This window comes from Rhinolophus hipposideros (assembly GCF_964194185.1).
Source record: "Rhinolophus hipposideros genome assembly, chromosome: 8".
In the NCBI taxonomy this organism is placed as follows: domain Eukaryota; kingdom Metazoa; phylum Chordata; class Mammalia; order Chiroptera; family Rhinolophidae; genus Rhinolophus; species Rhinolophus hipposideros.
In genome coordinates, this window is record NC_138054.1 from 82,563,199 (window position 1) to 82,577,825 (window position 14,627).

Sequence of the window (14,627 nt, forward strand, 5' to 3'; positions counted from 1 at the left end):
AATGTGTCCTGCCAGGCCCAGGGGTGAGAACAACACACAGATTGTAAAGAGCTGCCATAGCAAGGCAACGCCCCTCCAGACATTTGTCACCTCCATCAGACAACGCAGCAGCAATCTCCAACCTCCGATTTACGAGGTGGGAACAGTTCTAAGAACTACACATTAGGGGGTGAGTGGGGAGGAATGCACAACGACTGTGGTTACAGGAAGGTTCTCAGAGAGGCTGGGACCAGGCGGGTTCCTCGTGCTCGGAGACCAAAGGCGAAGAAATACAGGCAATGTACTGGGCTGCCAATTTTTGTTTAATTTATTTCTTTTAAGACCACCTCCTTGCAATTTTCAGAGAGAAAATACAAAACAAGACACAGACTTCGTTTCAAACACATAAACACTGTGCTGGAGTTTAAAGCATTGCTGATAACATTGTTACAGGAGAATGTCAGCTTACTCCAGGGCACTTCAATATTCCTGAGGAATAAACATGATTTCTCTTTTCCTCCCACTGGGATGTTCTCAGGTAAAAGTCACTGCTTCTGCTCCTGGTAAAATAAGGACACTCAGGTTAGAACTGTGCAGCAGTATTTTGACAGCCCTCTCTAACTTGCTGCTGCAGGTCAGACCCAAGGGACCTACGGGCCCCAAACCTTACCACCCTGTTTGCTTTCAAACTATCTCACAAGAGAACTGTCAACATCCCACCCAGGTTCTTAAGACTGGCTCTCCAACCTGTGAGGGAGGAGAATGGGAAAGAAGCAGAACAGGGCTCAACAATCGGTACCTGGAGAACTGTATTCATAAAACCCATCAAGGGATGGCTCATAGGTGAGTGGAAAGAGCATGGGTCTAAAATCAAACAGCCTACTAGTGACGGGATCTTTGGCAAGTTTCTTAACCTCAGGAAGATGCAGATGTCTCATCTTCTGCATGAGAAAAATAAAACCTCTCACATGTCTATGGGGCGGGGGAGGTCTAGAGAAAGAATACAAAACACCTCGATGATCCACAGGGCTCAGCAGGCACTCAACAGGCAATTACCATAATATGATGACATGGAAAAAGCCCCAAACTGGGATTTTGCTCTTTTTTAGAGAATGGAAGATGACAAAGCTGAAGCACAGACTCAAGTTCAGATAAAGTCACAAGGCCATTTTGGAGCAGTACACACAAGGCTGTAAAAAATGGAACAATATTTTCCACAGTAACTCCCAGCCATTACGTGTGTCATATGCATATAATCCCCCCTGAGCCATTATCCATGGTAACTCAGTGTGGAACAATGAAAACATTTTAAACAATTAAAAATCCTGAAGCTCCTCTCCCTGTTCCTGTCGGTTCTTTCCCAAATTCAGCTGTGATGCCAAGAAAGTGAAGGGGTGGGGGGCAGTGGGAACTGCCTGTCGTCGGCTTCAGTGCCACGCAGCAGCGCCTCTTCCTGCACTGTCCCTCTGATTACATCACCCTGGCTCTGAGGCAGAGCTGGGTCATGAACATGGAGGACGCCGACAGGCCTGCCAGGCTTCCTAACTGGCCCACTCTCCCCGCTCCCAATCCTCTCTCCAAACACGCGTACATGGTCGCTGGGCAGCTCCCATTCTGTGCAGGTTCTACGACAGAGGCTACTGAGCTGCGGTGGGAAACGGTCACCTGTGATTTGGTGACAGCTTTTGAGCAGAAATCGGGACGCTCACTTGTACCGCCTTTTCTGCTCTACTTGTTATTATGATGGAACAACGGACAAGTCAATCACCTTTCTTGGTAGGCCCCAACATTTCTATTTATATAGCACCTCACAGCTTAGAAACATTTCCCATTTAATTCTCACAACAACCCCGTAAGTAGAAATTATCCCTCTCACTTGATAGACAGAAAAGAGAATCTCAGAAGTGAAAAACGCAAGATCACACCGGAAGCAAGTGCCCAGGGCTTATCCCAGGTCTCCCGGCTTCTGAGCTCTGGCCACTAGCCTCCTGCTGCTGCCCAAGTCACAGCGATTCGAGCTTAAGGGTAACCTAGAGAGCATGAGTCCAGCTACCCAGGGAATGTGAAGTTCTTCGCTGACTTTGCATTGCTATAAAGATGACGCCTTAGTAAGCCGGAGGCTGTGAACACATCAATAGGATACATGTACCATTTACTTCATTCATTCGTTTTACGTTTGAGTGCCTACTTTGTTCCAGACCCTGGGATACAAAGATAAACACACGCCTCTGGCCTTCAGCACCCAGTTTCCCGTGATCCTTTCACTGAAAACTCCACGGTAATCAGTCATCTGAAGTAAGGCCAGGGGAAATGCTGCGACACACAGAAACGTTAGCAAACGGGCTACCTTCTCCCCTCGAGGCATGCGTTATAATTTTTCGTCTTGTCTGCATCATGAAAAATCCATCTGCAGACAAGGACTTCGGCAGAATTATGTGGGACTCAGAGCCAAGCGCCGTCCTCTTCAATAAAAAGCAGAACGGGGGCTGAGACCCAGAAGTCTTTCAGTTTAGCTTGAGTATGTGTGAGACATTTACAGGGCACTCTGAGACCTTGAACAGAAGTGCTACCTACAGATATTTAATGCAAATCTACCAGAATGATAAACTTTCAGAAAGGTTTGTCAGTTGCAGTCAGCTAACATATGAGTCTATACCATGTTTCCCCAAAAGTAAGACCTAGCCGGACAATCAGCAGGAATGCGTCTTTTGGAGCAAAAATTCATATAAGACCCGGTCTTATTTTATTATAAGACCGGGTCTTATACAATGTAATATAATATAAGACCGGGTCTTATATGAATTTTTGCTCCAAAAGACGCATTCATGCTGATTGTCCGGCTAGGTCTTATTTTGGGGGAAACACGGTATGTGAATGCACGTCTGCCACTCAGGGGACAGGGGAGGGACTTTAGGCACCAAAGCAGTGTCATCCCTAAGGCCAAAGAGCAGGTAGGATTTCAGTGGTGCCACATGACACACACAGTTTATTAATTATACTCATATATACTATGAAGAATTCTTCAGAGACTCAAGAGAAAATTATTTTTCTTCGGGAGGAAAGAGAATGATCAATTCTGTACATACTTTGACATATTTTCCATGTAGAAGATATGGAGACTGGAAATCATGCTGACAGTTGGAGTAGGCCATTCCCAATCCCATGCCAGAACCAAAGGTTAACGGCCACATTCTTCCTAGTGAGCAGAAAAAGGAAAAATCCCAACAGGAACCGTTAAGAGAAGATACAGCTTTTTCTCTGGCTTAAATACATTTGCTTAGCGTTCAATAAATATTCAACACGCATCATATGATGCCACATTTTGCCAATGTTTCATCAATGGTCAAAAAAGGGCAGAGGGAGTCTATTAGTAAAGTTATTAATTTAGCAAGTATTTATTAAGTACCTATGCTATGTAATGGTACAATATGAAAACAGTAGACACAGTTGAACCTTTTAACTTCTCTGTATCAGTTCCAATAATTTGCTCACTTTAACTATTTTCTTAACATTAACACAAATAATACCACCTTTCAGTCAGGGGCTTGAATTTTTTAAATGTGTAAGAATTTCACCAATATTTACATATTTTGATTCTAGTAAGTCCTGAGGTTTACTTATGCCCATACTGTAAATGATTATTTCATATCACTACTCTGTGTTAATTATGATTCTCTAGTTATGTATTCCCCACCAGTTCTTAGGGAAAGAGGTCAATATTCAAACTTCAGAAGTTTTTCCACAGAATGAAAGGGATGTTGCCTACCCTTTGCTTAGGAGAGTTTTTGGCCAACAAGCATATGTATTTCTGGTCCACTTGTTTTTATTACCAGCAGAACTCTCATTTTAAAGTTCCTTTAGAAAAAATTATCATTAACTAGAAATATTTGAGCATGTAGATTTGGCCAAATGACTCACTGGCATAACTACAGGCTTTTGAAACGAAATCATAGTTACCAGGTACTCTGACTCAACATCCAGGGGGAATTCTGGATGTTCAACAACACATTTTGATCTCTTCTGGGTCCACATTCTTTGTCTAACTCATTTACAGTGGCCTACCCAAACCCATAAATGGATGGGTTGGCAGACCATGTAGATGAGCCTTCCAGAAGAGTCCCTGCTATGTGTATGTATGCACGAGGACATTCTGTTGGCAAGGTAGTAAGAGTCACACTTACTTTTTTTTTTTTTATTAGTTTCAGGTGCACAAAACAATGTACTAGTTAGACATTTATCATGTATATCCCTCACACAGTGATAGCCCTCCCCTCTACTACCCTTCTGACATCACACACAGGCACCACATTTCCACTGTCTCTATTCCTAATGCTGTATTCCACTTCTTATAACCATATATATATATATATAAAATTACAGTTGGCATTCATTATTGTTCAGCTTCAGGTGTACAGTGCAGTGATCAGGCATCTACATCATCCCTGAGGTGGTCTACTTTTTTTCTTTTTGATAGATATGTTCATTTCCTTTATTGGGATGATAATTTCACTTATATACATGTAATATATAGGTCAAAATATTAAAATTTTACACTGAAATAACTACAGCTTATTGTATGCCAATTATATCTCAACAAAGCTATAAAATATACATGGAGGGGTGGACGGAAAGCTCAGTTGTTTAGAGCGCAGGCTCCGGGCAACAGGGCTGCCAGTTGGATTCCCACATAGGCCAGTGAGCTGCACCCTCCACAACTAAAATGAAGTCAAAGAGCTGCCACTGAGCTCCCAGCTGGCCAGATGGCTCAATTGGTTGCAGCGCGTGCTCTCAACCACAAGGGTGCCAGTTCGACTCCCGCAAGGGATGGTGGGCTGCACCCCCTACAACTAAGATCGAAAAGACAGCAATTTGACTTGGATGGAGCTGATGAGAGTCCTGGGAAAAACACACCACTGTTCCCCAATAAAACGTCCTGGAAATACACACAGTTCCCCAATAAAGTCCTGTTCCCCTTCCTCAATAAAAAAATTAAAAATAATAAAATAAAATACACATGGAGAAACACCATCCTATATACCCTCCCTAATAGTCCTCATTCATGATGAGTTATTCACCAGGTGTAAGCTGAGACCCCACTTTTAGTCTTCAACTTACAATTCCCTACTTAGCTACAGACGCATATATGTAATGATTTAATAAAATAAATGAACAAACAAAACAGAAACAGACTCATATATACACAAAACAAACTGATGGTTGCCAGAGAGGAGGGAGGTTGGGGAGCTGAGTGAAAAAGGTGAAGGGATTAACAAGTACAAATTGGTAGTTACAAAATAGTCACAGGGATATAAAGTACAGCATCGGGAAGATAGTCAGTAATTAATGTTGCAACAGCTATGTATAGTGCCAGGTGGATACTAGACTAATTGGGGAGATCACTTTGTAAATCATACGTCTAACCCCTATGCTATACACCTGAAACTAATATAAAATAATATTGAATGTCAACTGTAACTGAAAAAAAAATGAATAATTTTTAAAAAGGACAATCAGACAAAACAAAAAGAGTTAAATGGCACACTTACTTTTAAAGAAGGTAAGTGAGAAAACAAGTCCTAATCCAAAACCAGTACCTGCAAAGGAGAAAAAAAGCATGGTAAATCTCATAATAGTAACTTGACAAAAATAAAATAAATGTTTCATAAACGTGAGCATCTATAAAAGATTCCCCCCCACCCCCATAATTTGGTAGAGTTGATTTTTGCATTTCCAACCTTCCTTCTTACTGTCAGGAGCTTTATAGATGCCGTTGGTCCCCTACCCACAATAGGGGATAAAAAGTCTTCCCATTCTGTCTAAACAAGTCTGGGGGAGGGGAACAAGCCAAGAATTCTTGAGGAGATGCTCCCTGCACTGCTTGTGAACAGTCGCCAGCATCTGGGGCACTCCTACCCATCTGAGTAGGGGTGCCACAGCCAGAACATCAGATAAAAACGTCAACAGGAAGCTCCGTCTGTCCTTTCAGCACTTTGGGTGATGGCTACTTTTTGAGGAAGATGGAAAGGAGTGATCCAGAACAATTCCTAAAGGTTGTCACAAGTCAGAGCGTCCAGACAGACGGAATGCACTTCCTCAAAAGTCCCAAATGTGGAGAGTAATCCCCTACCCTCAGTTTACTCATAGGGCAATTTAACCACGTTATCTTTCCAAATAAAAGAACACACGTGAACCCATTTTAATGGTCTGGTAGAAATACATTTTAAATATCGAATTTTAAATTAAACTTCACAAGAATCTGAGCTTGGAAAAAAAGACCAAATCCTCATTTTTACCAGTATTTCTCAAACGCTGGTCATTCAATTTTTGCTAAATCTACATATCACCTACACAATTATTTACTTACTAGTCTTCTTTTTAAAAAGAAAATCAATGGATGCATTTAATTAAACAACTTTAGCCTCAACTTAAATAATGATATTGGTGAAATCATAGATTGAATGCTAGCTATATATTTTTCCATAAGGTATGTTCAAATGAATGCAGAACTATTAAAATAAAAATATTCGTCTGTGATACCACTTTAGGGGGAAAAAAAATCACCTTACATACTGTAGTGATACATGTCCCAAGCTTTGAGATGAACTTATTCTCCCATTATCAAAAAATTTATACAAGCCAAGGAAGAGAACCAAATCTGACTTTTATTTTCATCAGCTTGACAATTGTTTTCAGACCTTGTGGAACATTCTGGTTACTGTCTGCCATGGGCACACATAACCCTTGACTAAGGCCTTTACATTAAGCACCACAGAAAAGTCCCAGTTCTCACTGGCCTTCATGGTTTTCAAATTTGTGCTACTGAAATTCCAAGGGCTTCTTCTCTAACCATGATTTTAGGCTACTGCAGTGTGAATATTCAAAGTATTCCCTGTCAACCAACCTGACCTTGTCAGCTCCAAAAACAGAGAACTTCGTCACCAGCAAGGAAGCTAAACCACATCTTTTTTGATCCACCTATGCGACATGCCAGCTGATACTGGCCTGAAGAAAGTATCTATGCTATTTACCCAGAATGACTACCGATAATTCTTCCCTACCATATATGTGTGGCCATGGTGTATCTTTCTTTCCTATGACTGTATCCTATATAAATATGAATTTTAATTAAAAATCATTACTTTGTCCTGTCCAATAGAACCTGCATTAGGTCCTGGTTTGCTGCCCAACTTTAACATGCAATATCTGAAAATCACTCATGTTATCCCAATTTCCATATCATTTAATAAAATGGTAGAAAACCAGTAAGTTTACAGACCATAACAGTTAAACTATTCAAGTTTGACATAATAAAAAGGAAAAGGAACTAACATTTCAGTATTTCCCAGGAGAACCCAACATTTCTTCCCCCCCCCCCCAAATTATCTTTTACACCAAACAACGTGATACGGTATTAGCCCCATTTCCCAGATGCAGAAAAAACAACTTGCTCTGCTTAGTTAGTGGTAGAGCAGTGAACTGGGCCCAAGCCTGCCAGACTCCAAAGCCACTATACCCACTATGTCCTGACGTTGGATTCCCCTATGATTTCAACCCCCAAACAATCACTACTTCCCAAGGGAAACAGGAGCGTCGAGATTTCTCCTGCCAGTACAGTAAGATACAGCCAAAAAATAAATTGTACTTCCCATGCAACAGCCCAGAATGCTAGGCAACCGGGCTAGTAACAAGTCTACACAAGGCCAAAAGGGCTTGTTCAGATTCATTCCCAGACTAATCTGATCGCACATGTCACAGACACAAGTCTACCTGGTGGGCTTGATTCGAGAACTTCAGAGAAATGGGGGCTATCGCGACTGACACTCCTTGGCAAGGCTCTGCTGTTGCTCGGTTTATAAAATGGCACTGGGTTCAATTTCAAAGAGGCTTGCCTCACCGCCTCGCAGCTGGAAGATGAGTAAGACAGTAAATTGGTACTAGAAAATGAGGTAAAGGATTTGGACGGGCTGACAGATTTCAAACCAGGCGATGGGATGGGGAGGTAGGCCAGTAAAAACATAATGGCTTACAATCAGAGCTTTCGGTCTTCTCCATCTGGAAGGCAATGTTTTGGCAAACAAATCAAAAGCCCAAAAGGAAAATATTTCAGCATTTTTCTTGTCCCTCTGACTCCATGCCTGTCTCTCCTGTTTTCCCCCCAAAGAAAGAAAGCTCTCTGATGCTCAGCTTTTCCTAACAGTAGACCAAGAATGATGCTGAGGCCACTTCTAGCAGTATTGCTCAGCCACAAAGAGGAGAGAGAAGTGCGTCAACATCCGCCAACATTAAGAGTAGAAAATCTGTAACCTCTCGACTTCATTTCAGTTCAGGTATATGCCCAACCACCTAATGTTGCTCCTCAGAAAGACATTTAGCTCTAAGTATAAATATGAGCTCACAATCACAGTTCAGACTCGCCGAAAGGCGGAGTGTGCTCTATGATACGAGTTACACTGCGCCGCTATAGCTTTACTTCTTAAGCGATACCTCCCCCATTTCTGTGTTTTTAAGACACAAAATAACAAGAATATTCTCTTCAGAAAAAAGTAATGCGAAAAATGATTTTTAAATGCCAATGTTTTAAAGTCAGCTATCTCAGTTATTAGAGAGAGAAACAATGGTGGAACTGCTGATGAGTTTTACAGGTTCAAGTTCTCACATGCTCAATTTTCTTTTAAAAGGCAACATGTTGCTTCAAAGAAAGTCCCACCTGATCAGGGGACACCAACTCTGCAGCTGTTTCCACTAAAGACTGGCACCTCTAGGCCAGGTTTAAACTTCATAACAATAAAACATGAAAGGTCTGTCTTACAATAAAAACAAACCAACATGGAAAAGAGAAGAGCTTTCTCTGCCTTTGGCCACTTTTTTCTGTTGCTGCATGACAAGCTCCCTTAGAGGAAAAAAGCCAAAAGAAAAGTACAAAGCATTTTTCACCTTCCCTGGAAGCAAATATTTAACTATGAATACAGTTTATATAACTTTGCCTCCCCCCACTCAAGCCTGTTCTTTTGGTTCATGCTGTCTGGAATGACAAATAACCCTAAAAGTAAAGAAATGCCTGATTATAGGTACATATCTTCCTCATGGCAAAGTCCACTTATGGGGGAAGGAGGGGGAAAAGGCAAAAAAAGAAAAAGAAAGAAAGAAAAAGAAAAACCCACAACAGAGGAGCCTTATGGAATTGACATCAGGCAAGGAGCCCATACTCTGAAACCATTTCTTTGGAGAGGAAAAAGAATTGGCACCATTTCTTTCAGAACAAAATTACTCCAAATCCATCTAACCCTGCACTTTAATGCATGCTTAGTGCCCAAAAGGACAGCATAAAACTGGCTGGTTAGATAAAAACACATTTTTAGGAAGTAGCAACTCCCTAACAGTTCATCCGATACTATTTTAATAACACAACAGAACGCACTCCCACTGACTACATGCAAAATATTGCCTTATCTTATGCCCAAGTGGATTTTATACCAAATGTAAAAGAGTAACAACAGCAGTATGCCAGTATACACCTTAAGCCCCAGTTTGTGTAAGAGGCGGAAATACATGCTGATGGCTATTACTGTGACATATGGACAACTTCCAGGTAGTCAACGTAACTTTATTTAGAAAAATCTGTGCTCTGACCATGCCACATACCATAAAGCTTTACTTCACTGCAAATAATCGGGAAGCAAACAATCAGCAAGAATTAACAAACAGGCTACATAACCTGACTGCAGTCTTGGGGTACAAAGGGACTTTGGATGTCAGCCCCTAAACAGAACAAGTCAGAGCAATAGGTGCGCCTGCAGTATCAACTGAGTCAATGGTGCAATTATCAATGGACTTTCTTTATTTTTCTTCTTCTTTTTTTGTTTTAAAATTTTTTGGAGGAATACTGGGAACAGTATGTTTCTCCAGGGCCCATCAGCTCCAAGTCGTTGTCCTTCAATCTAGTTGTGGAGGGCGCAGGCCGATGGATTTTCAATTGAGGAGGACTAATTCACCATTCAGAGAGGCACAGAAAAAAAAATCCTCAGAAATTCTCTTAGAAAAGATTTCTATAAAATTTCAGAGGTGGTGAAAAAAAAAAAGACCACAGACCCATTTTATTGGTCTGTTTAGTATGTTATTTATGTGATAATTAAGATCTCACTCCAGCTTACAGTTAACACTTTAAACCAAGCACCTAAATTCATAAGCCTAATGTATAGTGATCAATTTGATTCTCATCTAAAAATTAAAATTGCAAAGCAACTCTATTTTACTTTGATAATAACTTACATCAAGATGTACGAGCAAATACTTTACCATATTCAATTGGCAGTCTACAAGTATGCAGAGCTACAGGAATTACAAGCAAGTTTTTAAGATCCTGTAAGCCCTGGGCCAAACAACTTGACTCTTAAATGTCTGCAAGGTACAACTTCCAAAAAACGACAGGCTTCCTTCCTCTCCTGCTGCGTGGACCGGCACGTGCACTGATGTTACAGGAGACAGGCCTGGTTCAAACCCCTGTTCGACTCCTTACCAGCTAACTCTGACCTCAGCTCAATGCTTTAACCTCGCCCAGCCTCAATGTGCTCATCTGCAAAGTGAAAACAACCTTCGAGGGCTGCTGTGTAAGGAAAATGTAAGGTATCGAGCAGTGTCTGACACAATTCAGTAAGTGCTAGTAAGCTCTGCTACCTGTCTAACAAAACCCAAAAGAAGTCAAAAGTGCAATGCAATAGTAAATCCTCTTAATTGAAATACAACTCACTTAGGATCACGCTGTGGGTGACCCACAGCTGAAAATCAGAACCTTTTCCCCCACTCTTTGCATAGTTGACTATATTTCACTGGCATTAGCAATTGTTTCTAGGAATACATCAGGTTTTGATATACAGAGGGTACCAAAAAAAATGTATTTACATTTGAAGAAAGGAAAACACTGTATTGAAATTGTAATACTCAATATATCCCGAGAACAAAAGATGAATACAAGTCACGTTTGACTTCTGCAATTACAAGAGGTGCTCACAGTGGTTACCATCAGTGTAATTATTTTTTCCTTTCTTAAAACGTGTATACATTTTTTTGGCACCCTCACATATTTAAATGGGGGGATTCCTTCAGGTTCATTGCTGAACTAGAACACTTTGCTTTAAAATATAAACAATTTTCCTACAGCTGTCTGTTTCATGAAGCTATTTTTATGCTTTGAACATGGATTAATATCAAATTGACCTATATATAATGGGCATGTTTTCCTGGTCAATCATGTTTCTATCAATGCTATTACAATCATCAAGAGCATTTGTTACGACAAACAAGAACGAGCTTTTCTAGAAAAGTACCCTTGGGACTAAGTTTAGTGAGAATTACATTTCCAAGAAACATTCCTGATTTATGAAAGATACTCAGGGCCCAATTTATGAGGGAAAAAAACAGTTTTAAGTCAGCTCCAAACTGTGTTACTTAATCCTTTGAAGCAAAGACAGATTGTCCCAGGTGTCCATGTGTAAATGTCAAGCCCTGGGAATTAACCAAGAACGTGTGCCAGACCAAAGACCCAGAGACGGTAAACTCGGTCTGTGTTAATCAGCTTCTCAAAAGTCAACATTGCTGCAGGGTCTAGAGGAAATAGACTAAGAAGGTGGCTATTTTACAAGACCTTAACCTTCCTGTGGCTTATCCAGACTAGACAGAGGCTGGAACATCTGTAGGAATTTCTCAGGTGGGCAGCAATTGCCAGCATTCCGACCAGAACAAGCAAACCAGTCAGCAGAAAGGAGTACAGATAGGGAAGGTAAGTGTGGAAAGCACTACTGGTGTGCTCTGTTTCAAGAAAAGCCAAATTCACAAAAGGGTCCTTTTACATGAGTGCATATAGCACATGCTCCAACTTTCAGAATCCTGACGGCCATAACTAGTTTCCAAGATTGCGCAAAAGAAGAAACACAGGTTTACGCATTTTATGAAAATATAATCAGTCAATTCACGTGTGGGAAGAGTATGTAGGAAAATGAGAAGCAGCTCTGAAAACTAATTATTAAAGGAAGACCAAAACAATGCCAGAAGTAAGTTCTAATAAACACAATAAAAATGCACTGTATTTATTGGGGGCAGGGTAGGCTGCTTTGGAGGTACTAACATTATAGTGTCAGGCACTGTATTCCATTTCCATACATCCCATCATTTGCTCCACAGAACCACCTTTTAGCTGTATGGTGATCCTCTCTTACAGAAGAGGAAACAACATAGAAGGGTTAAGTGGCTAAGCCAAGCACACGCAACTACAAAAGGAGAATTCAAACCCAGGCCGTCTGCCTCCAAAGTCACAGATGGCTCTTTCCTACACAGGGGTTTAGACAAACCTCACGGAGAGGTCAGCATAGCAGCAGGGACCGCTTTGTTGTTACCTATGACAACAAAGTCTTTCTGGATTGTCCCACGATGCACGGGTAATTTATGACTATGTCACTCTTCAGTCCCTCAAGAAAACAACTGAAACTACAGATGCTGACTTATTAGGAGTGGTAATAAAAAGCTGAAATTACTTAGAATCAAGGAGAAACAGGCAACAAATGAAGCTGGGAAATACTTCCCTGTGCATGGCTGGAGATAAGATGAATCCAAGTGGGCTGACAGCTGACAAATGACCCCAAACGAACTCAAACTGCTCGAAAGGTTATTTTTCAGCAAGTCCCTTCCCTCCCAACCCCTCCAACACCTCTACCCCCTCATCAACATCAGTGACTGGATTCTTCTCATCCTTGTGAGCAAATGTTAAGGATCAGGGCTCCCTTGATCATTATACTGTTACATGGTTGCCTGTTCCCGATTCAAATGAAAAATTCAAGGGAGAAACAAGTACCAATATTTTCTTTTCCTTACAGGTTTACTTGATCGCCATTTATTAGCATTTATTAAGTAGCAGTTTTTTTACTCTTGGAGCACATCACTCAAGTAAGTGCATAGTGTTGATTCTTTGAAAAGTGGGCAGTGTTCCCCCGTGCTTATACTTCAGTTACAAGACACTGTGGACGAGTGGGGAAGCCAGGTTAAAAATGATTGAGAACACTGGGTAGGTTACTTACTAGTTGTGTCTCAGTCTTTGGGTCAATGATATAACTTCTCCAGGCATCAGTTTTTCCATATGGAAATCAGAATACTAACATATCAGTGCCTACCCCGGATTGGGGAACAGTGAGGACGAAACAGCATAACGTGTAGAAAGTTTACAAGAACAGTGCATCGCACATAGTAACTGTACTTGTCTTCTCCCACAAAAAGCATTTCAAGAACAAATCCAAAGTTTAAATATTTACTGAGCACTGAAGGGCAAGAGTGCCGGGTCCAACCAGGGTCAGAAATAAGTAAGGCAGTCTCTTTCCTGGGCAGCCTGTGACCAAGAAGGGATAAGTGAGGAACCTGGACGAGGGCAGCTCCTCAGCGCCCTGAGAGGGGAACATGTTCTGCCGGTCCAGAGGAGGACGGTGGGAACACATTTAGCTGGGAAGACTTTTTTTTTACTCTTTAAGAAAGAGGTGTGTCATCCAATAAATGTAATACTAAAAAAATGAAAAAGGTGGCATTTGAGTGGTCTTCAACAGTAGACTTTTAACAGCCAGAGGTTTTTTTGGAGGGCGGTGGGCAGTCTAGCTGACGCATGAGGCATGTCCTGGAGAGCAGCAGATAAGGCTGGGAAGGGGTGAGGGCCATTCTGAAGGCGCCAGAAGCTGGGCCAACGAGTCCACACAGCACTTAATTCAGTAGGCAGGGGGCGTCCCTGAAGAGTTTTGTAACAGGCTAACAAGACTGAGGCTGTGCTTTGGGAAGATTCATCTGGCTAAGGTGTGTAGGATTACTTGGAAAGGAAGAGACATTTTGCTGGCAGGATTTACAGGACTTAACTGATTAAGTGTATGTATGTGTATCTGGGCTTTTGGAGGCTGCAGTGGGGAAAGCTGTCAAAGAAAATGCTGAAAACTTCTACCTGGATAACTGTAAAAACATTGGTGCTATTCATAAGTCACCGAGTAACCTTTTAATACCAAATTCTCTTAATAAATCTGCAATGTAACTTGATTTATAAAAATGCAGCATCGATAGTTTTCAGAAAGGCCGTACAGTATTAAATAAAGAGCAGTCACTAGAAATGTATGCTTCAGGATTAAATTATCTCATTTTGGTCCTCACAGCAACCTTCTTTTTATTAGCCCCATTTTATAGGCCAAGAAACTGAGATACAGAGAAGTTAAGTAACTTGCCTCAGGTCACACATCTGGGATTTGAACCCAGGCAGTTCGACTCCAGAGGCCTGCTCCTTGGTCACCATGCTATCCTGCCAGGGTAGCCTCCCCACAGACATAGGAAGCTATTATAATCATTAATTGTGACTTACCAAAGGAAACTAAACACCTTTCAAAATTCATCCTGGCCAACACTATGTGTGGGCATTTCCTTAGTTATACAAACTGAGAACCTACTGTGTGCCAGGCACTATGCTAGGCCCTGGAGAATGGTAACTTCCTACTGGTAACATACAAGGTACAATGACAGAAACAGGATGTACTAGAAGCACTACAGCAGGGTACTCAAACCATCCTGGAGGGCTAGAGAAGGGAGGGGGAGAGGAGGTGGCACGAGAAATGGACCACAAGGACCTCAGATTCTCT

General features: G+C 41.4%; 1 protein-coding gene across 1 annotated transcript in view; it reads right to left on the reverse strand.

Annotated features, from left to right (window-relative positions):
- Nucleotides 1–284: 284 nt before the first annotated feature.
- The window catches only part of MICOS10 (mitochondrial contact site and cristae organizing system subunit 10), a 29,793-nt gene continuing 15,450 nt past the window's right edge, over nt 285–14,627 (reverse strand). Inside the window, exons 2-4 of the mRNA XM_081055882.1 lie at nt 5,526–5,573; nt 3,066–3,175; nt 285–539 (exon numbers count right to left, since the gene is read on the reverse strand). Of these exons, the coding sequence (XP_080912008.1) occupies nt 525–539; nt 3,066–3,175; nt 5,526–5,573 (173 nt within the window). The 3' untranslated portion in view covers nt 285–524. The remainder of the gene's footprint in view (nt 540–3,065; nt 3,176–5,525; nt 5,574–14,627) is intronic.